The 23,816-nt window shown below is 43.4% G+C and overlaps 1 protein-coding gene across 1 annotated transcript; it reads left to right on the top strand.

Moving 5' to 3' along the window:
• Nucleotides 1–362: 362 nt before the first annotated feature.
• GPNMB (glycoprotein nmb) lies at nucleotides 363–23,106 on the top strand. The gene is made up of 11 exons (XM_035129478.2): nucleotides 363–575; nucleotides 6,979–7,131; nucleotides 8,785–8,928; nucleotides 9,734–9,916; nucleotides 11,551–11,709; nucleotides 11,958–12,251; nucleotides 13,724–13,855; nucleotides 16,345–16,447; nucleotides 17,170–17,372; nucleotides 18,483–18,576; nucleotides 19,745–23,106. The coding sequence occupies exons 1-11, from the start codon at nucleotides 497–499 to the stop codon at nucleotides 19,896–19,898; spliced, it is 1,698 nt and encodes a 565-aa protein (XP_034985369.1). The 5' UTR covers nucleotides 363–496; the 3' UTR covers nucleotides 19,899–23,106.
• The last annotated feature ends 710 nt before the right edge of the window (nucleotides 23,107–23,816 follow it).

Genomic DNA, 23,816 nt, shown 5'->3' with positions numbered 1-23,816 from the left:
TAAATGGCACTGGTTCCATTATATAAAAAAACTTTTCCAAATACACTCCTGATCCTTTAGCCACTATCTGGAGAGCAGAAATGGCCTCCAAAGAATGCAAGAGCTGGTCACCCCTGAATGTCAGTAGGAATTGACAACTTTGTGTAAGATGAACAGCTACACCTTCTGTGAAAGGTGCAGGATTGCTCCAGAAATGCCCGAGAGGCTACGTTGCATCTAAGCAAAGCTGTTAAAAATCCCAGTGGATGTAGAAAGTGAGAAGCATGAGTCATAAGCACATGAGCTGGAAGGGGGGGGGGAGGAAAGCCGAAGACACAAAATCATGCATCTCTTCTTAATGCCATCACATGATGAGCCCTGGGGCTTTAATTTAATCAGAAGGGAGGAGGGCAGCAGGCAAACTTTATTCCCAGTTCTGCTCTGAAGAGGTTTGGAGAAACAGCAGGCTGATCCATGCAAGTTCTGTGCTTGTGAGTCCAGCTGTGCATTTCCAGTTATGAAGGGGGCCTGCCTCTTCTTCCTCCTTGGATACCTGCTTGCGGCTGAAGGAGTCCAATCTGCTGTGGCCACCAGACGTGAGTGCCTTGCTCCCCTTCTCTGTGCTCCCTAGCACAGCAAAAATATTACTTGCAATAGCACTGTTCTTACATCTTGAAGAACAGGTGGATCTGTAGGAATAACTGGGTGAAGCCCAGAGGTTAGTTGAAGCATCCAGATCAAGATGCTAGCAGCACAGGAACAAGGTTCAGGGTGAATGGGGGCATCACCCATTTGCAGAGATGGAGTTTTAGGAAAGATGTTTGATGATTTCACTATCACTAGACCTGAGCTATACCCACCTACTTGGGGGTATCGGTGAGCTCAGTGTGGTTACTTCTGAGAGGGTAAGTATAGGATTGCACGATTGCATTCCATATTCAATACCACTTAGTCCAGATTAGAGCAGCTGGGGAAACCCAGCCAGATGGGGCAAGGTATAAATAATAATTTAAAAATGTTGTTTTTGTTGTTTTTAACCTCTATTAACTTTTAATCAATTACTCTGGGTAATGAGAAGTTCCCCTTCCTTTCCAATGCTTGCTTACAGGCGGCAGGGGGTTCTGATTCATACTTTCGAATATGGAATACAGGAGGGGAGTTAACCCTTCTGAATTAATTAACATGGAGTGTGAAGTCTGCATGTGGCCTGAACACGATTTTATTTCTGAAACGACACTCTCCAGACTTCGTCAGACGTTGCTGGACTGGATAAGTGATGGGATTTGGGTTGGTTGCAGAGCTATACACTGCATACCAACTCCCTCTGCTGCCTCCTGTAGCAACAGAGATTAAGGGAGACGACGCTTCTCTTGACTGCTCCATAGGGTACGGGGCTGTTGCCATCTTTCCAGTGGACCCCTCACTCAGTGATGTCCCTTAGGGGCTTATTGCATACTACATACTCATGCATGTAACCACTTGTTTTATTCTTGATGTAGTTCAGCCATTTACAGAATCATAAAATTGTAGAACTGGAAGGACCCTGAGGATCAATCTATCCCAACTCCCTACAATGGAGGAATATGCAGCTGTCCCATAGCGGGATCGATCCTGCAGCCTTGGCATTATCAGCACCATGCTTTAGCCAGCTGAGCTATCCAGGCACACTGCTTAATGCCATCATTTCTAAGCAGCATATTAAAAGGTTGCTAAAAGGGATATCACTTACCGTATATAGTCACACCCCAGCAGCATTATTCTGAAAAATGAAAGAAAGAAAGAAAGAAAGAAAGAAAGAAAGAAAGAAAGAAAGAAAGAAAGAAAGAAAGAAAGGAGGAGGAGGATGTTAAAATGGCAGAGGGTTTGCACTGCCTTTTCTGCTCATTTCCCCCCCCCCCAAATGTGTGAGGGTGCAAGCACACACTTTGAACTTGGAGTAGGGAGGATCTCTTGGGGAGCAAATTTTGTATTGGTGGAAGTGGGGAGAAAGCAGAGCAGCACCCTCTCCTGCCACTTCTGCTTTAAAACAATTGTTGAGGCATTGTTGCACACCTTAGTCCCTAACATGTCACTTGCCCCTTATGGACATGGGTGAGTGGAAGAAAGATTTGAGCAAGCTCTGCACAACAATTACAGCAATAGTTAATATCGCAGAGATGATGTGACTGCAAATTTCCTTCTCTGTCGACCCCAGCTCTCATGTTCAGAGTTGGTTTCATCGCTTGTCTGGCCCTGATAAGAGGGACTGGGGATTTATCTGCACTTTAGCGTTTTAATATGAAACCAGATGTGTGGAATGCAGGGCTATAGGAACAAGATACAGCTTTGCATGGTGCCGGAGCAAACATCATTTCCCTCTTTCTATGTGTGCTGCACATATGGAGCTCAGGATATGGAGAAGGACTCAGTGGTAGAGGATCTGCTTTGCACGCAGGTCCCAGGTTCGATCCCAGGGATCTCAAGGCAGGGATGAGAGAATCCCCTGTCTGAAACCCAGTCACTGTAGACAGTATGTTTTTTTTGTTTTTTTTTTAAAAAAAATAAGCTTTATTAAGAATCGAAGTTAAAATACAAACCATACACACTCGAAACTCACAGACAGTATGGAGGTAGATGAGCCAGTGGTCTGACTTAGTATAAAGCTGCTTTTCTGTTCTCAAAACCTAGGATATTATTACGTGTGCAATGTGAGCATATTAGGAAATCGACATGAGCTGGGTGTTCTGTGCCCTGCAGGTCTTATTGATGCCAGTAACACGGATTCAGCTCTCTTCTGGGGCATACAGCAGCCATGGGGAAGGGGGAATCTCGACTTGGGACCATGAACAGGACAGAGTTCAATCTTCCCTCTGTCCACACCATGGTCCCAGTCTGGGTTGATCTCTCCTGTGGTTGCTATTGATTTAAAAAACCCCACTACATAGCCACATATGAAGCTTCCAGATACTGGATCAGACCATTGGCTCATCTAGTTTAGTGTTGTTTACATTGACTGGCAGCAGATCTCTTGGGTTTCAGACTGCCTCCTACCCCAGCCCTACCTGGAGATGCTGGGGATTAAACCTGGGACCTTCTGCCTTCAAAGCAGATGCTCTCCAACTGAGCTACAGCCCTTTCCCCAAGGTGACTAGGAGGGGATTGTGAATGTGCCTTTGGGTTGTGCACGCTGAATGCCACGCCTAGTTTGACCACCAGATGTGCAGGAAGAACATGCTCAAAACCTCTGCAAAATCTGTATGCTCCTCCCGCGTCCTCTGAAACCCTGAATGTCAAATGATTCCTAGCTCTCTGAACCAGGGCTGTGTCGAGGGAGCACAAAGAGCTCTTAAGTTTGCTGTTTTCTCTCAAGAGGCAGCCCATATGCTCGGAGCAGAGAGGCGAGTCCAGGAGGGGGAGAACAGTTCTCAGCCCAGCCTCAGTTCTAGGATTGTTTAGTTTGACGATCATGAGATCAATCAGACTTTCTTCCAGGAAAGAGCATAAAGGGCTGGGTTTATGAGTTGCAAGCTCAAGATCACTTGACACAGTTGGGGTGTCTGCCATCTCCCACTCTCCATCTTAAGACTCTTAGCCCAGTGTTTCCCAACCTTGTGCCTCCAGATGTTTTGGGACTACAACTCCCATCATCCCTAGCTAGCAAGACCAGTGGTCAGGAATGATGGGAATTGTAGTCCGAAAACAGCTGGAGGCACAACATTGGGAAACACTGCCTTAGCCACATCTCTGTCTCTCTCTCTGTCTCTGTCTCTCTGTCTCTCTCTGTCTCTGTCTCTGTCTCTCTCTCTCTCTCTCTCACACACACACACACACACACTGATATATACAACCATCTAGACCAGGCATCCCCAAACTTCAGCCCTCCAGATGTTTTGGACTACAATTCCCATCATCCCTGACCACTGGTCCTGTTAGCTAGGGATCATGGGAGTTGTAGGCAAAAACATCTGGAGGGCCACAGTTTGGGGATGCCTGATCTAGACTGATGTAGCATTCTAAAGAACGTGAAACCTTGCGTACCACTTTATAAAATGCTATTTTAAGGTTGGCCTACTAGAGCTTGACCTACTTTCTTTTCATGGTCCAGCATGGCCGCCATGACTTCTTGTATGACACAGACTGTTCTCCAATTATGGATGTCACTTAGGGGCTGCCACACAGGATGCCTGCCTGGGGTTCTTAGTCCTGGGCCTGGGGGTCTTGTAAGGTGTAGGGGATCACCACACCTCTGTCCATCATGAGCCAGGTGTGAGTTGGCACATTGCTGCCAATGAGATGTCAAAGCCAGGCTAGCTAAGTAAAAATATGGTTATAAATAAATAAATAAATAAATCCCCCACCATTGCAGTTGGGGAAGCGATTCTAATCCACATTAGTGATTGCGAATACAAAAGCAAGTGGAATGCTGATTGCTCCAGGTGAAAATAATTGGGAGTTATGCATAGAGTCAGAACTTGCGACCCTTTCTGAACTATTCGCTGTAACGTTGGATGTTTTGATGAACAAAGTCTCTCTTCATCTGGTAGCAATTTATTCTTGCTCTTTCATAACAAGGGGCGGGGAAACTGTCATAGGCATTCTTTCCTTGTTGTTGAGGCTGACACAAATGTGATCACTGTACAAAGCGTCTTGAAATTCGCTAGACATGAGCACGAACTTCAAGAGAATTTTTCTACAGCATTCATCCACTAGGCCAGATGATGTGATTAACAATTTCATTTATAATAAGCGATATTTTTATACCAGTAAAGTAAAAAATCCTATTATTTGACTCTTATGTATTTTGCAATGAAAATATGTTGCTTTTTTCAAGTGGGGGGGGGGAGTGGGTAATGAAGTCTCTGTCTCTGTGAACCGGTGGAGAAGTGGAGTTCAGACAGCCTTGAGTTAGTGATTTGGTAAGTTATATGTGGAAACTCAGTGGGGAAAATGTAAGCACAAAATTCTGCAACCCCCCCCCCACGCAAAAAGGCTTGCTTTTGGACTGCACTTAGGGAGGTATTTAATAATACTAGCCCTACTCAGAGTTGACACATTGAAAGTAATAGACATGACTAACACATGTTCATTAATTTCAATAAGTCTACTCTGAATAGGACGTCGTTGAATATAATCCTGAAGGACCGACATGAAGTAGAAACATTTTGTGAAGTCTCCACAAATAAATTAGTGATGTGTGTCACCACGATTGAATTCAGGGGCACATATCTGTTTAAACCTTTATCACAGGGGATGGTTGTTTGTGTTTGTTTGTTTGTTTTGGCCTAGTGGGACAGAACTTTATCTCCCCCCACGCCCCATGGGCCAACTTTGGCAGCTGGGGGTCCCACCAGCCTATCACAACCAATCAATGGGGTAGGGAATTTGTTTCACCTTTGCATTCCCCCCAGGAAAGGTACTGATGAAGCCGTTCCCGCCACAACTCCCCACACATCAGCTGATGAGTTCAGACTTCACTTCTGCTTTCTGCAGGGGGGTCCTCCGTCAACACATTCCCCAAACAGAAGGAACTGGCAAAGCAGCACCAACTCCACCCCTTGACCAGTGACACCAGATGATTGATGGGTGGGCAAGGGGAAATGTCCTTGCAGGCCAGATTGGACCCCCTGGTGGGCCAAGATTGGCTCATATGCTAGATGTGCCCGATTCCTGTTTCAGAAGAACCAAAGAATCACCAGGTCGTAAGAACTTCCCACCTTTTGAGTTTAGCACTAAATTGTATCAGAAGCTCTGGAAGTTAAAAAAACATCTGCCCAAAGCTTTTACAATAATGGGAACTTTTTGAAACCTGAAGATGAATGAAAATGCAAAGCAGTTGAGCGGAAGGCAGGAACATGCAGCAATCACATCATATGATGCGCGATTATGATCTTCCACAAGGTGTAGCCTTAGAAAAGTCACGGCTCCTGGCTCAGATTCTGCTTTTAACAAGTGTGTTCTTGCTCCACTGCAACGCACAATTAAGGCAGGCTGTTGATTAATTAAGCCATCTCGAGTAACATGACAGGTAAGTCATTCCTTAAAGACCTGTGGCAGGAATGTGAAAAGGATTTCTCAACTCTCTACCAGCCCTGCTCACACGAAGCAAGATTTGTTTATTTATTTTGCACAGAAATGTCTGTTCCGTCCTTCTTGTGCCTATGCACTACTCAGAGGGGCTTATGACAATTTAAAATGAAACCAAACCAGAGGTACCCCTCTGGCACCCCTGCAAACTCACCACTTGGCGATTGTGGCGCATGTAAACAATACATTGCAAGCAAAGGTTACAAGGAGAGTTTGTGTCATGGTATGAGAACCTGATGGCTCAGTTGGTTCAATCATGGTGCTGATAGTGTCAAGGTTGCGGGTTCAGTCCCTGCATATTCCTGTATTGCAGGGGATTGGACTAGATCAGGCATCCCCAAACTGCGGCCCTCCAGATGTTTTGGGCCTACAACTCCCATGATCCCCAGCCAACAGGACCAGTGGCCAGGGATGATGGGAATTGTAGTCCAAAACATCTGGAGGGCCGAAGTTTGGGGATGCCTGGACTAGATGATCCTCAGGGTCCCTTCCAACTCTACAATTCTATGAATGTGAGCTGCTGTTGTGTTTCCTATTATTTCACTCATCGAAGTTATGTAAACATGTACACATGTCAAACATGCATTCTTTAAACTTCTATAATTTTGTAATGTTCCTTCAAACATCCAGCTGCAATTAGTTTGCATGCAACTGTTACTCATTTACAACCCCCCCCAAAAAAACATTTTTAGAGTGTTCTTGAGAAAACAAGATGAGCATTATAGAATGTTCATTCAGTCACTTCTGCATTTACAAAAGTCCTTTTTAGCCTTTGACCATACCACAGGCAAAGGGAAAACCTCAGAGAGTTATAGCTTAGCCATGTGCTTTCTTCGCAATGTTTTGTTATGGGGTTTGCCTTGGCAGTTTAGTGTATGTCAAATAAGCCAAAGGGACTGTGCTAACACTTTCTCCCTTGTTAACCCTTCTTTCTAGAATTTCGAGATGTGATGAGTCGAGGAAGGGGACCTTCTCACACCAAGTTCCATAGGGGGCTACACAGCTGGTCCTCAGATCACAACAACTGGAATGACAAGCTTTACCCATACTGGGAAGAAGGAGATCCCAGATGGAAAGACTGCTGGAAAGGTAAAACATGAAAGATCAGTCTGGCTCCATGAAAGGAGATGCAGAGTCCAAATGTAATAATGTTGATGACACATTGCAAATAGGAACAAGGTCAGAACGGTATTTTTGTTCTACATTTAACATTTTAAATGGCTCTTATTTTTATGCCAACACTTAGGAACATGGGAATCTGCCTCAGAACTTTTCAGCTTTAAAATCTTGTTTGTATTTGTGAAAATTTTATTTATTGACATTTCTGAATTACCTGGTCTCTTAGCTTAATAGTGGTGTTTCCCCATCCATTTTTGGTGCCATACGCAATTGCTTTCTTTAATTTTCTGAATATTTTTTTTAGAATTCCCAGTGGGTTAACAATCTAGTCCTCTTCACGGGGAACTCTGAGAATTGTAGCTTTGTGAGGGCAATCGGCGTCTCCGAACAACTCTCAGCACCCTTAGCAAGCCACAACCTTGATTTCTGAAAGGAGCCAGACTTGAGTGCTGACAGATCTGTCCAGGGAGCGACTTTAGAACTGGGGAGCACAAATGAAAAGACCTCTGACAAGTAGTGAATCAGACTGAATTTTTGTGGGAGAGACTGAGCAAACTCTATCACTCGCATTTGAAATAAAAGTAGAAGTTGTTATACTGTTGGTATTTGATGCCATGCAAAATATAAAAACAACACATGCACATTGACATGTTGTGTTTGCGGTTATTATTAGCAGACTGCATCTGTATGTGGTGGTCATGTTCAATTATCCAAACATTTTGAATCCATTCAGAGGCATTGGAGGTATTAAGAGAATAAAGGTAAAGGGGCCCCTGACCATCAGGTCCAGTCGTGTCCGACTCTAGGGTTGCGGCGCTGATCTCGCTCTATAGGTCGAGGGAGCCGGCGTTTGTCCGCAGACAGCTTCCGGGTCATGTGGCCAGCATGACAAAGCTGCTTCTGGCGAACCAGAGCAGCACACGGAAACGCCGTTTACCTTCCCGCCGGAGCAGTCCCTATTTATCTACTTGCACTTTGATGTGCTTTCGAACTGCTAGATTGGCAGGAGCAGGGACCGAACAACGGGAGCTCACACCGTTGCAGGGATTCGAACCACCGACCTTCTGATCAGCAAGCCCTAGACTCTGTGGATTAACCCACAGCGCCACCTGGGTCCCATTAAGAGAATAATGAAATATAAATGTTCCTTAGGTCTTTAAGTAATGCTATTAGAAAAATAGTTATCTGAGCATGTTGAAATCATATTGCTCAATTGTTTCAGACTAACACCTGCAAAATTGATTATTGCAAAAGACGCAATAAATGCAAGACACCTGCATGCAGATTACAGATAAGTGGGAGGTGGCAATTAGCATAACAAAACAAACTGCAATGCAACTGAATTCTAAACCTGTGACATTATGCTGCTTTATTTGAATATAAATTAATGCAATTAAATAACATTCTGAAAAGGGGGGGTCTGTTCCATGTTACAGTGTAGTTTTGAAGATCACCAATGAATAAGAAATGTTTTGGAAATATCCTGTATAATGTACAGGGTTGCCTATAAGGATAAAATGGAGTGGGGGTGCGGGGAGAGAACATTGCATGCTACTTTGAAATCCTATATGAAATGCGAGATATAACTGGAAGTGATAAATAAATGCATCTTAACTTCCTCAGGGGGAAGGGTTGTGGCCAGTCTGACCAGTGACAGTCCAGCTCTGGTGGGATCCAATGTATCCTTTAACGTGATCCTCAAGTTTCCCAGATGTCAAAGGGAAGATAATGACAGCAATATAATATACGATCGACACTGCATCAATGGCAAGTAATGAAAGTACCTGCATATGCTAGGAGTGTGAATGGGTCTCAAGCTTTGCCCTGTGTCTTGTATCTGTGTCTTGTATTTCAAAAATTCTATTCTGTACAAAAAAAAAAAGCGCAAAGTGACAGAGCCTCTGTGGCTTGGTGGGTCCTGATGGGACTCATAGAGATTTACGGACATTGTGCTTTGACTCCAGTGGGACGGGAGACCCTGGAGATCAGCAAACATATTCCTGATGTACTAGGAAAGTTCTTTACTTCTCCATCTTTCTCGATTTCTTAAATGATACGTGGGATAGCTGACATGATGTGTTTGCCGGGAGTGACTTGTGGGATGTACCGCTCTTAACAGATGAGATTTCCTTGGTTATCATTATGACGCTTCCTTGAAGTACTATATTTACTTTACAAAAGTTTGAAGGGAGTTTTGTGGCATTGCAAGCCACAAATCCAAGTTCATATAAATGCCAGGTCGCTGTTATAGTCCATAGACAAGTGCAGTGCCATCCTACGCATGTTTACTCAGAAATACGGCCCACTGTATTCAGCTACACAGTTGCAGATAAAACTGTATTCAGCTACACAGTTGCAGATAAAACATTTCGAGTGTGTTTTAAGTGCAATATACAATGTAACACTAGGTGGCGGTGGTGAGCCGTATGGAAAATTCAATGTATTTTTAAAAATGCGTTTTAAAAAAGCATTTTCAAAGCAGTTTTTATATGTGTCTAGATTCCACCCGAGTCTTTACTGACTCTCCTGAAAAGGTTGCCTTCTTTTCATTTATCCTTTCCTTTGCTTCAAGGTTCTTCTGATTATGCAAATCTTCCCGACCTGTATGTTTACAACTGGACTCAGTGGATTGATGATTGCGACGGGCAGAATTGCTCTCATAACAGTAGTCACAATGTGTTTCCAGATGGCAGACCTTTCCCTCACCACAAAGACTGGAGGAGGAGAAACTTCATCTATGTATTTCACACTCTTGGTTAGTCCTAAAAATGTGCATTTAGCTTACTGTGTTATTACTAATAATTAGTAGTACTTGTTGCTACTAATAGTATTTGTTACTTCTAATATTAGTACTTGTTGCTACTAATAAAATCATAACAATAATTATTTAGCTTTAAAAAGAAGACACTTAAGATGCTTTATAAACTTCTTTACATATAAAGAAAGACTTATATGAGATAATGTGGTCCTCATGTGAGACGACAGTCAGTTCAGAGCTGCTCTGAGACTACAGAAGCTGTTTTGTTGACTTTTCTGAATTTCGGAAGTCGGACACCTTTTTTCAAATGCAGTCTTTCCTGAGTGGATGTACAGTTTATAGGAGAACGGTTCAATATGGCAGGCATTTAAACAACTCTGGGAAAGCAGGATATATACAATTATGATATGTGTTTGTGATTAGGAGGTATTTTAATACTGTGCGTTTTTAATGGCTGTGAGTAAGAGTTTCATATTTAAGGAGGGATTTCTGGCTTGAAATGCTCTTTCTGTTTTATTTTCTTTTAACTTTTGATGTTTAGTTTTAAAACGCGCCCCTCATATTGCATATGCTGCTTGGGAAGATGTTTATATTTTGTAAGGTGATCTGTCTATTAAATAATAAGAATAAGAAAAGGGTTGTTTCTTGTCTGTTTCGATCTTGTTGGTAAGAGATAATAAAGTTATTTTCTAGCTCCCCCTCTTATGCCTTCTGAAATATACTCGGAGTCGAGAGTGAATTTCATGCTCTTTATTCAGCTCGTAGTCATCAAGGAGAAGAAGAGAAGAATGCCCTATTCCCCAAACCATCTGCTTATATACATTATTTACACAATGGGCTTTGCGTGATTGGCTACTTCAGGGCTACACCTGTGGGACAATCAGTTTGTGGATTGACTTCTGCCAGCAGCCTGATTGGCTGCTCCTGCAGGCCAATCAGGTTGCGGATTCACTTCTGCCAGCCGCCTGATTGGCTGCTCCTGCAGGCCAATCAGGTTACGGATTCATTTCCACCTGGAGCTGGATTGGGTGGCTCCTGCAGACCAATCAGACTGCTGATTCTGGATCCTATTGTTCTATGATTCAGCTCAGTACATAACACCTTCCATGATATGAGCAGTGATTGTGCAACAGAAAGCAATGGGGAGGGATCCGAATTCAGCGGTGGAGTACCTGTTTTGCACCCATTTGTAGTCAATGCCAGTACTGGTTTATTCAAGTTTGTACAGTCACTGGGAGACTGTCTTGGGCTTTTAAGTGCAAGAGGATAGAATGTTGATCTTGGATGGAGGGAACCTGTGTCCAAATTCCTACTCAATCATGAACTTAAATGAGTGACCTTGGTCATCTCCATCTCTCCCCTATCTCATCCCAAAGAGCTGCGGAGGGAAAGTGGCAAAACCACCACATACATTTCCCTGGTCTCTGTGTTATAATGATTGGAACAAATGCAATCCCCTTTTAGAACTGTTTTCAGAAAGTTTTGTTGATTTATTTACTTACTTGTGGGAAAGGATAAGTGTGTTTACCTACTCGAGTAAAATGGGTGCCTATGTTCAAAAGAAAAAGAAATTGCAAGCCTGACCAGTTCCACAACGATAATTCTCTTTTTCATTCCCCCCTTTTTCGCAGGCCAGTATTATCAAACGACGGGAGGTTCTTCAGCTGCGGTGTCCATCAACACAACAAATATCACGCTTGGAAATCAAATTATGGAAGTATCAGTTTATAGGCGAAATTATCGATCGTTTCAACCAGTAGCCACAGCAAATGTTGTTTATGTCGTAACAGGTAAGTGGGTAGGTTAAATAAATAATAACTTCGCAAATCTGGTTTAAATAACACAATACAAGAGTGCTTTAATTGTATTGTGTGCATGTGAACTTTGTATACCACGACAAACACTGGTTTGTGCGAAGACCTCTCCTAAATATGAGAGCTTCGTTGAATTTTGTTACCTCTGTGGTTTTTCAGTTTCCAGGGCTTACCTGAGTCCAACCACAATCTCATCCTTTTGCTTGGCTTCATTTTCCATGCAGATAAAATCCCTTTCTATGTGAACATGACCCAGAAGAATGATCGCAACGCCTCAGACTACATTTTCATCAAGGATATCCCTATTACGTTTGATGTCCAGATTCACGATCCTAGCCACTACCTGAACCGCTCTGCTATAACCTACCGCTGGAATTTTGGAGATGGCAGTGGTTTATTTGTTTCCAACAGTTCTGTTGAGATGCACACATATAAACTTCTGGGAAATTTCAGCCTTGACTTGACTGTCAACGCTCTTATACCTGCCCCTTGTGGACCACCAACACCTCTTCCACCAGGTCAGAGGCCACGGCTCCAGGCTAAGTTGAAAGAAAACAAATGGGTTCATTATGTGGAACAGTTAACCAGACAGTCGTTCATGATAATAATGAGCATATTGAATTAACAAAGAATTGTGGCATACGGTACTTACGGTGTTTGACTTCTATTCCCTTTCTTACAGGAGTGCTGGAAGGGAATAGTTGAAATAGGCCATTGGCATTTTAGTGTCCTAGGACAAATGCTTTTAATATATACCGTAGTGAGAATATTGAAGTGGCTTCTTTCACTCTCCCTACATTATGATTTATGCAGCACCAAAGTTACAAAAATAAAGTAGAGTAAAAGAAAATAAAATGATGATGATGATGGTATTGCTTTTGCTGCATTAATTTCTACTTTTCCTCCCAGGAGCTCAAGGCCGTGTACAGGGTGCATTTTATCCACACAATAAACCCTTGAGCTAGATTAGTCTGAGAATGAGAGTAAATGTCCCAAGATCAGCCAGTGACCTCTGCGGTTTAGTGGGGATTTGAATATGGGTCTCCCTGGTCCTAGACCTAGACCAACACTCTAAACACTCTGGCTCTCTGCTTGTAAGTTTACAGACTTTGGGGCTAAATGCAAGTGAAGAAACAAGAGGAAGGGAGGGTGTACTCAAAACTAGGGACCAGCAAGAAATAAAGCTGGGGAAACATGTGAAGAAGTAAGACTTTAAGGATTTTTTTTAAAGTATAGCAAGCTGGAGCAAGAGAGATATTGGGGGAGGAATTATAAATAGAAGGTGTAATAAGATATGTAAAAGAATGGGTTCAGAAAAGCGAAGGCCAAGAGGACAAATATTTAGTTATGTATTAAAAATGTATATTCTGCCCATCACCTAAGGTCACAAGGTGGGTTACACAACATCAAGCGATGTATACATTAAGTACAATAATAAATGCATAATTAAATGAGCGTTGCCATAGAGATTATGTTATACACATACAAACCTTCTAGATAAGGCAAACTCTTTCTGTACAGTAAACTGTATATATATAAAAATTCTGTCGGTCATCCAACCCCCAAGGCCAAAGAAAACAGGTGTAGTAAGTGTCTGACTTGCCTTTACTTAGTTGTGTGAAATACAGTCGTACCTCGGGTTACGACCACCTCGGTTTGCGAACAGTTCGGGTTATGAACTGCGCAAACCTGGAAGTGTTTTCGCCGCGCGCGCGAGATCGCGCGATTTGCGCATGCGCAAAATGGCGGCGCCCGTCGCGCTCGGTTTGCGAACTATTCGGGTTACGAACTGCAATCCGGAACGGATCGCGTTCGTAACCCGAGGTATTACTGTACACAAATCCAGTTGATATCCGGCCATAACACGTCCGATTGGAATTTATGGGAGCTAAGCAAGAGTGCAAGACATGGATAAATTCTGTTTGTTATGCTCAAAATGTTTTGCTAAAAGTGCAAATACATTAACTCATTTCCCTTTTCCTTGTTTCAGTAACTACCCCGCTGCCTTCGAATGTAACTCCCAGCTTCAATAGTTTAACAGAGGTGCCAACAGGACAGTCTCCTGTCGAAGGATGCCATATTGCTCGATCTGGACCTTATAAAGCATCTCTCTTCATTGCAGGTATGCATCTACATCCGTAAGGAAATAATGTGGTTTGATAGGTAATAAAGGGAATTCGTTTGAACTTATGCATGTCATGAAAGTGACTTTTCTGAAGCTGCTCTTGCTGGCTGGCTGCTGTTTCGTTTTGCTCAAGAGACAAATTTTTGGAAGAGTACCAATAAAGAATATCAATAGCTGGCAATTAGTGGCAGCTGGCGGGGCAGAAGGACAGGATGCCAACTGTAGGTGGAGCCAGAGCCAAAGACAGGCAGAATCAACCCATTCTGGTTTTATCCCCATCCTCCTCCCTGTTGAGTTAAACAAGAGCAACACTAAGACTAAGGAGGAGGAAGGTGTCAGCCAGGACAGCCAGGGAGGTGAGGTCTGGCTGAAGGCAGACTGAGGTTGGTGAGGCAGTGCCCCATTTGTCCTAATGAACCAGTCTCCACTGTTGGCAAGATCAACTCTATTATTTTTGCAGGTCAGGTTGCATGCAGCAAACATTGTGGGTTGGATCCAAAACTTCCCTTCTGTGAACTGAAGGAGGCCTCTTTTAACAGGAGGACCCGAGGAAGATTCCTTCTGCCCAACAACAAATCTTCCATTCACAGAGGGGAATCTTTGAATCCAACTCAACGAAGTAATGTCTGTCAAACTTTTTACTAAACAGAGGTAAAGGTAAAGGGGACCCCTGACCATTAGGTCCAGTCGTGACCGACTCTGGGATTGTGGTGCTCATCTCACATTATTGGCCAAGGGGGCGGGCGTACAGCTTCCAGGTCATGTGGCCAGCATGACAAAGCCGCTTCTGGCGAACCAGAGCAGTGTACAGAAACGCCGTTTACCTTCCCACTGTAGTGGTACCTATTTATCTACTTGCACTTTGACGTGCTTTCGAACTGCTAGGTTGGCAGGAGCAGGGACCGAGCAACGGGAGCTCACCCCGTCACGGGGATTCGAACTGCCGACCGACCTTCTGATCGGCAAGCCCTAGGCTCTGTGGTTTAACCCACAGCGCCACCCGCGTCCAGAGGCATTAAGCTGGCAGCCTTAAGCACTCCTAAATTAGATGTAAGTCCTGTTGAAACCAATGGGCTGTCAACAATATCATTGGAAGAAGGACTTTCTAGTCTGAGAAAACTACACTGCCAGAGAGGTGATGAGGAACAGCTGCATCAACATTACAAAATGAGACAACAGTATTGCAGAGATGTTGGAGCAGCGGGTGTGTATAGGGGACACCCAATAAAGGCGGGGAGACTTCACAGACCATCCCCTAACCAAGTGAAAACATTTACAGGTGAGTATGTTTAGTAACGCGGGTGGCGCTGTGGGTTAAACCACAGAGCCTAGGGCTTGCCGGTCAGAAGGTCGGTCGGCAGTTTGAATCCCTGTGACGGGGTGAGCTCCCGTTGCTCGGTCCCTGCTCCTGCCAACCTAGCAGTTCGAAAGCACGTCAAAGTGCAAGTAGATAAATAGGTACCGCTACAGCAGGAAGGTAAATGGCATTTCCATATGCTGCTCTGGTTTGCCAGAAGCGGCTTTGTCATGCTGGCCACATGACCTGGAAGCTATACGCTGGCTCCCTTGGCCAATAACGCGAGATGAGCGCCGCAACCCCAGAGTCGGTCACGACTGGACCTAATGGTCAGGGGTCCCTTTACCTTTAAGGCTGCAAGCTTAAGCTACCATTCCAAACAGATGGCTATGAAAATCCTGTAGAAGAGATCAGCCAGGAAATATATTAAAGCAGTTGTAAATTCTCAGCACCCACTTTCCAGAATAACTTACTGTGCGATATCTAGTGTAGAAAATTCTAATGTGGTTTGCTTGTGCAGATTTCTGGTTTTCTGCAAATCTGAGGGATTGCCGGTGGGGAAATATAGTTCAGGAGTACTCTGAAAATAGTTACAAGCATAGCTGGGGAAGAAATTAATGTACGGAAGAACTAGTGGGTATGTGAAGGAGAGCAGCAGAAACTGATGATAGATCTGCCCACTCCAAAACACTGAAACAAATAGTCTGTGACCCCAAGTGGAGCACTTTGCAGCCCAATTTCCCACAGTTTATTGGATTATCCTTGTATGGTAAGCCTGAATTTACAAGGGGAACGCATCAAGACTGGTGTTGTGAGGGTAGTACTATGTGGACTATGCAAATAAAATGGGAACACAAACAGCAGCAAACACACAATAAACTCTGGTGTGAACCATTCCAAAGTGTCTGGAGTATTGAGGTGCTTTAAAAATGTTAATTTCAAGAACAGCAGGAATCTAATACAATGGTCAAAATGAAATAAATTGCAATGCATTTCCACACTCTCTTGAATTGTGTATCCACTATGACAAAATGTAAATGAGCTCCATTTGCAGGCAGCCTGCGGATCCAATTAAGATCATTCTAAAACAATTCATTCTCTGCAGTTCCAAATGGGATTTTTTTATTTTTGCTGTCAAAGTTCTTGTCTCAGAAATTCTGACATTTTGCCAATTTGTTTCTTCGGCCAGAGGGGATCCTTGGGGTCAATATTATCCAGATGACAAGTGTCCAGGTGGCAGCTACTGAGGTTGAGAACTCCATGGTTGATTTTGTGGTAACCTGTCAAGGGAGGTAGGTGCTTTCGTTAATTCTGATAACTCTGCTTCTTGTAAAACTTAGACCATGGAGTACTACAGACATTTACGTTGTTCAGTTGCAGTAGAGCTCATCTTAGCTCACTGAGCTTCTTGCCAATAAAGTGGTATTGCTGAGGATGGTCCACAGAGCAGAAGTTCCAGGTCTTTTGTGACAGTCACCAGATCTCTGACCTCTTCCCCCCTGTGCTTATAGGGCAGTGTTGGTGAGACCCACTCACCAACTTAGTCTCCCAGAGGCATATATATGGATAAATCAGCATGTGCAAATTTTATACAGATTTGTTTCAGGAGCCCATGCTCCAAGTTCAAAAAGCAGCTGACAGTGTCGCTGCTCACATAAAAAACCTTGCATCAGGATTTATAAAAAGGCTGGTTCACCAAGGTTTGTGAATTGTTAAATATTACAGAAGACCTTTATTTTCTGTTAGCCTTTGGTGAATAAAGCCACTAGTTTTTACTCCTGAGTTTTGATAGCCTTCGGGTGTTGCTTTCATTTGGTTCCTGATTTCTGTACTTTACTGCTTTTTATTGTGTTGTGTTGGTTTTAAAAATATCTTTTAAGATAAATCCATCTGAACATAGCTCTCGTAGAAAAGCAGAACAGAAATGTGATAAACAAACGTGTTGACTTCTGCGAAATGAAAACTGATGAAAAGTCCATAATTTCATGCATCTTTCTCTCTTTCCGCTCCCTAGTCTTCCTACAGATGCCTGCACAATAATTGCTGACCCCACCTGCCAGGTGTTACAGAGTGAGACATGTGACCCTGTTGACATAGATGAGTGCCTGCTGACCATAAGACGGACCTTTAACGAATCCGGAACCTATTGTGTGAACATTACACTGGGTGATGCAGCAAGCCTGGCTCTCACAAGTACTTTGATATCCATCAATGGAGGTGAGTCCTGACTGAACATCTGCATTCATTTGCAGTCAGCACCTTGTGGCTCGTGAAGCGTGGCAGAGTTGTCTCCCAACACTCCCATAGCTGCTGGTTGTCAGGACAGGACGGAGGCAGGCAGTGGCAAGGTCAGGGCTGTGCAGTTGCATTGACAAGAGTGCAGGATTGGTGTCACATGCAGGGCCGGCCCTAACATTAGTCAGGTGGCTGCCTCAGGCAACTAATTGTGGATGCCTTGAAAGATCAGGGATGCTTCATTATTTAATGCATTATTATTGCACTATATAACCAAGGAGAGAGAGGTGCTTGTGGGATCTTCAGCCTCAGTGGCCAAAATAACTTGGCTGGGTAAAGGACCCCTGGACGGTTAAGTCCAGTCAAAGGCAACTATGGGGTTGTGGCGCTCATCTCACTTCAGGTTGAGGGAGCTGGCGTTTGTCCACAGACAGCTTAGCAGGTCATGTGGCCAGCATGACAAAACTGCTTCTGGCGCAACGGGACACCGTGACGAGTGCCAGAGCACACGGAAATGCTGTTCATGTTCCCGCCACAGTGGTACCTATTTATCTACTCGTGTTGGTATGCTTTCAAACTGCTACGTTGACAGGAGCTGGGACGGAGCAACAGGAGCTCACCCCGTTGCGCAGATTCGAACTGCCGACTTTCTGGTCGGCAAGCCCAAGAGGCTCTGTGATTTAGACCACAGTGCCACCTGCTCCCTACGACTTGGCTAGACTAGGGTACTGTGACTTGGAGGGGGGCACAAAATTATTTGGGCAGCTCTGGAATAAGACATGTGCCATTTCTCCATTCCAACAAAGAATGTTTGCTTTGTCTACAGCAGTTCCCATCAGCTGCAATGATGTCCAGTGTCAGTGGTAGTATCAGGGACATGTAGACTGTGTTGATATTTTATGCTGTAAGGCAGTCTTTGTCAAGGTGGTGCCTTCCAGATGTTTTGAACTACCATCAGGCTGGCTAGGCTGATGGTAGTTGTAACCCAAAACATCCGTAGGGTACCAGGTTAGCAAAGGCTGCTATAAGAGTATTGACCTCTGTGTTAAGCAGTGTGAACTAACATTATGGCCTTTAACTTTGTCATTCAAGCTGCAGGGTCATTTTCAAGGACAGCAGAAGGAGTTCTGCTCGCCTGCGGTCTTTTGGTGGTTTTGGTTGCCGTCGCGACTTTTTTCCTTTACAAGTAAGTTGCTTGGCCCAGACCTTAAAAACAGTGTCCAACGCGCTCACAATTTTCAGTGTTCACAAGGAACATTGACATTACAGATTGCCCAGTTATACGATCTGAGGAGAAACCAGAGTTACCTTGGAAGGAGATTCCTGCAAGAGTACTGATTTCGTTTTGTTTTATCTATGCATAAATTATACCCTGCTCTCAAGCCAACATTGGATCCCGTGGCAGCTTGCATTTAAAATGCATAAAGCTACAACATATTAGGGGATACATGGTGGTGTGGGCAACACTCTCTTCTTGACCTTGGCAGCTGAGGTCCACCTTCTGGTGGCATTGTATTTGTTGGCACCCTGGGTGTGCGTATATGTATGGGGGCAGGGGCACAGTGCAGAGGGTGAACAGAACCTGCTATGCCAGCAATGCTGCCAGGTGGGCACGCTGGGTGGGAGCAGAGTGTGGAGGGTTCACAGAGCCTGCTGCATGGCCCAGCGCTTGCTACTGGAGCTGCACAATGCCACCTGCCCACCTATGCTAGGGGGAGCCCAGTTGGCCAACGTGGCCCTTGGTGGGTGAATCCCTCTGACACTGGCTGGAAGGCCATTCAGCAAGGGGACCTGGGATCTGGGCCAGTCTCTAGGGCTCAGAAACTCCTGGTGGCGCGCAGGGTGGGACGGGGATCCCTGCATGTGGGTGCCTGGTTCGTGCCCCCACAAAATTGTGTGCCTTTGGTTCATGCATTGATTTGAGAAGTGTAAATTACCAAAATGAATCCCTCCTCCACCCCTCGTCCTAATCCGACACTCTAACCACTGCATCACATTGGATCGCTTTCAAAAAAGGGGGTTACAGAACAAGAACACCAAATACAATTTTTCTCCTTCATGGTTTAGCCTATGGAAAGTTTTTGCAGAGTAGCTTGTTGACGGGTGAGAAGCACAAGTCTTTCTAAGCATCAAATAGATCGTTTCATACACACACACTTACCAGTTTTTCTCTGGCAATAAAGCTCTTGCACATGCCATAGAATTTTTCAAAATACTGGCCTGGGCAACAACAATTTGTACAGGAGAATAAAGTGGCTTGTTTTGTTTGTTCTCATCCCAGCTACACTACTGGCATAGCAATGCACCATCGAGGAAATACTTTTCAGTAAATTAATTTTGAAAATTCCTTCCAGGAGATATAAAGAATACAAGCCTATTGAAAGAAAAACTGGAGACGAGGCCGGTAATGAAGGACTGAGTGTTTATTTCAACAATGTCAAGGCTGTCCTCTTCCCGGCAAACAATGAGAAACATCCTCTGCTGAAAAATAAGCCAGGAATTGTTTAAATATTCAGTATAATTGCTTATATTTGTATGCATTTGGGGATCTGCATTAAACTGTCATTCAATGGAAGAATACCTAAGTGTTAAAATCAGGATTTATGTGGTAAGCTTGCAGTACTATAGAATGGCTGGTGTTGTGTTGACTTAGAAGTTTAAAATGGCATCTCATGGAGAAATTGATCATACATTTTGCTTGCTTATGTTCTTGAATCTGCTATGGTATATTAGCTAATAAATCATTTAAGGTTGATACGGTTTCCTAGACTAGTTACTCCTCCTGAGTATCACTAAGTGTCTTTTTGGCAGAAAGTTTTTCTCCAAATAATTTTAGGCTGAAATCCTAGCAAGTCAAGTTCCACCAAACTTGAGGGAGCTTGTTTCGGGGTAAACATGCTGAGGATCACGCTGTTTCATTGGAATTTCCCTAGTTCCCCTTGATGGCAATGTGGCTGCTTTGAAAACTGTAATAGGTATCACTTACCCCAATGGCTTCAGATGAATAGTACAGATACCCAATATACTCTCCATCAGTTGAGCAACATGCAGTTACATGACTACCCTTGGTTCTGTTTCCTCTGCCAACTATATTCCTTATACTTGAGATACATGAGAGCAGGATCTCCCTTCTGCACCCAAAGGAGCAGTAGGCAATGGGCACTGAAAAACCCATGGCTCTGGTCCCTTGGGATGTGTTTGTGTGCGGGGCTGTTTTTGAGTAGTCTACATGCTGCTGAGTCTTCAGGCCACACTAGTCCCCACTTCTCTGCTCAGCAGAATATGCCATGTGGTGTTGGCATGGAGTGATCCTAAAAAGGCTCTACAGTGTGTGTGTTTTTACTAGACAGCTTTCCTGAACATCTGTGGTTTCGTGGCAAAGCGCTCAGCAGAAAGTGTGAGAAGTTCTCTTAGAAATGCACCCTAGTACAAAGATATATTTACACGATTTCAGTCTGAAACCAGAGGACAAAGCAATGCTTCCCTGGTGCTGCTTGCTTTTGTGCAATAATTATGTTATGCTATCTATCAAGCTGGAAAACTCACATTGGCACACAGGACAAGTTGATTCTACTACTACATAATCTGAGTTTAGCAATGCTGTAAACTTTGGAAATGTGCAGACTTTGAAAATAAACAATATATTTGGCTGAAAACTGCGGCAAGGAGGGTAGGCACAATAGGCACAGTAGGATTTATGAAATACTGTTATGCAATATGCCATTTATAATGCCGGAAGTTCTGAAGCCAACCATATAAATTTTTATGGTTGGCTTCAGAACTTTCTGCATCTTAACAGCTTATTCCACTAAAGAAAATTATGTGGAACTACCTACCTGCCTTCCTGGAAAATGCATAAGTGGTTTTTGATTAAATCTGTTCAGTATAAAGCTGCTTGATTTTGATTTGCAGTTATTTGGCTGCTTAGGTATCTGCCTGATCCTGCAGATTGTGTAGAATACTTTGCTCCACTTATGTCCACTCCACACAGAGCTGCTGAAGACATTTTATATCTGAGGCCAAGCCCTCCTCTCAACTACTGGGATGAAGGGAGCACACAAAGGTTGTTGAAGGATTTAGGAACTTCAGGATAGAAGGAAGGGGGAAAGTCTTTTCTTTATTCCTTTGTCTGCTTCCTGTCTTCTCTATAAATCATTGAGATGGGACAGGGAGGAAGAAAGGAGGACAAAAAAGATGAGTCCTTTGCACCTTCCCTTTCCCACCTCACAATTTTTCCAGGTGTTAAAAACATGGCAATAGCACCCAAAGTTGGACGCAATCACTTTGCACTGCCTCATAGCACCTGTTCCCCACCAGTTTAATCTTTGCAGTGGTGTTTATGATATAGGCAAGGTAGTGCCCTCTTTGATAGCGATGTTTTCCCTGCAGAAATAGGCACGGTGAGCTCTAGATGCAAAGAAGTACAGTTCTCTTGTAACTTTAATAACGGTGTAGTTATCATGGCACTGTGGATGTTATGTGATCTTAAGAGTACCGTACAGTCATGCAGGCAATTTAAGGTTAACAATGATGCATTAATGTTTTCATTCCACACTACTGTTTTGCACCACATGACTGGCATGCCACCACACAGGTGTAAACATCTTTTACTAAGTAGTAGGTGCAGCATAGTTAGGGTTGCCAGACTCAATAGAGGACAGGACTTCTGTGCCTTTAATTGCCCTGCTCTCTTTTGAGTCTGGAAACCTTAAAGAGAAACCAGGAGACCCTTTGTTTAATTTCCAAGCAGACTCTATTGAGTCTGGCAACCCTAAGCATAGTGGCAAGAGACTGAGCTGTGACTCTGGAAGACCCTAGTTTGCACCATCTCTCTTTTGCAATGAACTCATTAAGTGGCTTGAAGCAATAGAGTGGCTTGCAGGGTTGTTGTACAAAATGCAGCTAGATAATGCATGCTAAATGCTTTTGAAGACTTGAAAGCACGCTATAGAAGTGTTAAGTATTACTGCTCCTAAATTACTAATGGCACGGAACTGGAATGTTGGACGAATGTTTACCTGAATGTTGTTCGATAAATCTTCAGTATTGCAAAGGACAGTTTAGCTGTGTAAAGTCTGCATAATCCGATACTGGTTCTAAACAGAGGTAGCCCCACTGAAATTAAAACGTCACATCAGTACATTCCTATATATGTCTGCTCAGATCAGAAGTCCCACTTACGTAGGTAAATGGGGCATACTCCCTGGTAAGTGTGCAGTCTTGATATAGTATGATGGGTCTACAAGCATTACAGGATAAGTATATTTTAAAGGTTTGGAAGTATGAATTAGTATTATCAACTTTTATTTTTCTATCTTGTACAAGTGGACATACTTTTATACAGAAGGCTACGAAGAGGAGGAAGTGTAAATGATTATAGTTTTAATGTCATGGAAGAAATTGTATATTGAATGTGTCTTGCCTTACACTGAAACATCACTATTTCAGTCTGAGACAAGACATAATAAGAATGATTTGCCCCACTTATTGCAACTCTGTTAAGTTGGAGTAAAAAATTACACTATTATAGTTTGGCTTCTGTCTTTTATAACCTACCATTTCCTGGCATGACTTAGAAATGTAGTGTGTTTAATATTTTAGTCTATGGAGATCCTTGCAAAATCTTACAGGTTCTTTGCGAAGAGAAAATGTATGTTTTCTGTTCTGTCTTTTCCTCTTGCAACTCTCAATAAAGGTATTGATTTTATCTAATATATTGTTCAGATTTTATTAAAGTCCTTTGCTACATTTTCCAATACCAAAATGCTATATATCAATCCCTGTCTGAAGACAATCTGCTTTTGTGACTTCTTTTGCCTCCCCCCCCACTCCTCAATGGGTAAGAAGTAATGTACATATCAAAGGACTTCTATTCTTTACATAAGGCCTCTTCATGTGCTACAAATTCAGGGCTTGAACTCACTCTACCAACTGATATTTGTTGGTTTCAGATGCTACAAGCCCTGCTCTGGCCTTTTTGTTACACACACCCCGCCCCCGCCCCCAACTAACATAAGGTACCATGCTGCTCACTGCTGCCTGTTCATAGGTTGCTTCCCATTGGAAAGATCCTCTGATGGGGATGGCAAGGGAAAGTTTGAGATCTGGCTCATTCTGTGCATTTAAAACAATAGAGAACTGTTGTTAAAGAGGCCAAAAGAATCAGGGTGATTTTGGTTCCCATATATCAGCTGTGTGTAAACAGGAGTGATTTAATATTAGACCTCATATTGCTCACACTTAACATAGACAGGCTGTGTCACAGATAGTTGAAGCCTTGGCAATGCATTCAATGATTCAGTTATTTAACAATGTCCCTGCTCACACCACGTGACTGATGTATGCTTGCAACACCTCGGAGTTGATAAATGCCATTTTATCATAAAAACCAACAAAACATTGCAATAAATAAATAAATAAATAAAT

This window comes from Zootoca vivipara, chromosome 12 (genome assembly GCF_963506605.1).
Source record: "Zootoca vivipara chromosome 12, rZooViv1.1, whole genome shotgun sequence".
In the NCBI taxonomy this organism is placed as follows: domain Eukaryota; kingdom Metazoa; phylum Chordata; class Lepidosauria; order Squamata; family Lacertidae; genus Zootoca; species Zootoca vivipara.
This window is presented reverse-complemented; position numbering and strand designations above follow the sequence as displayed.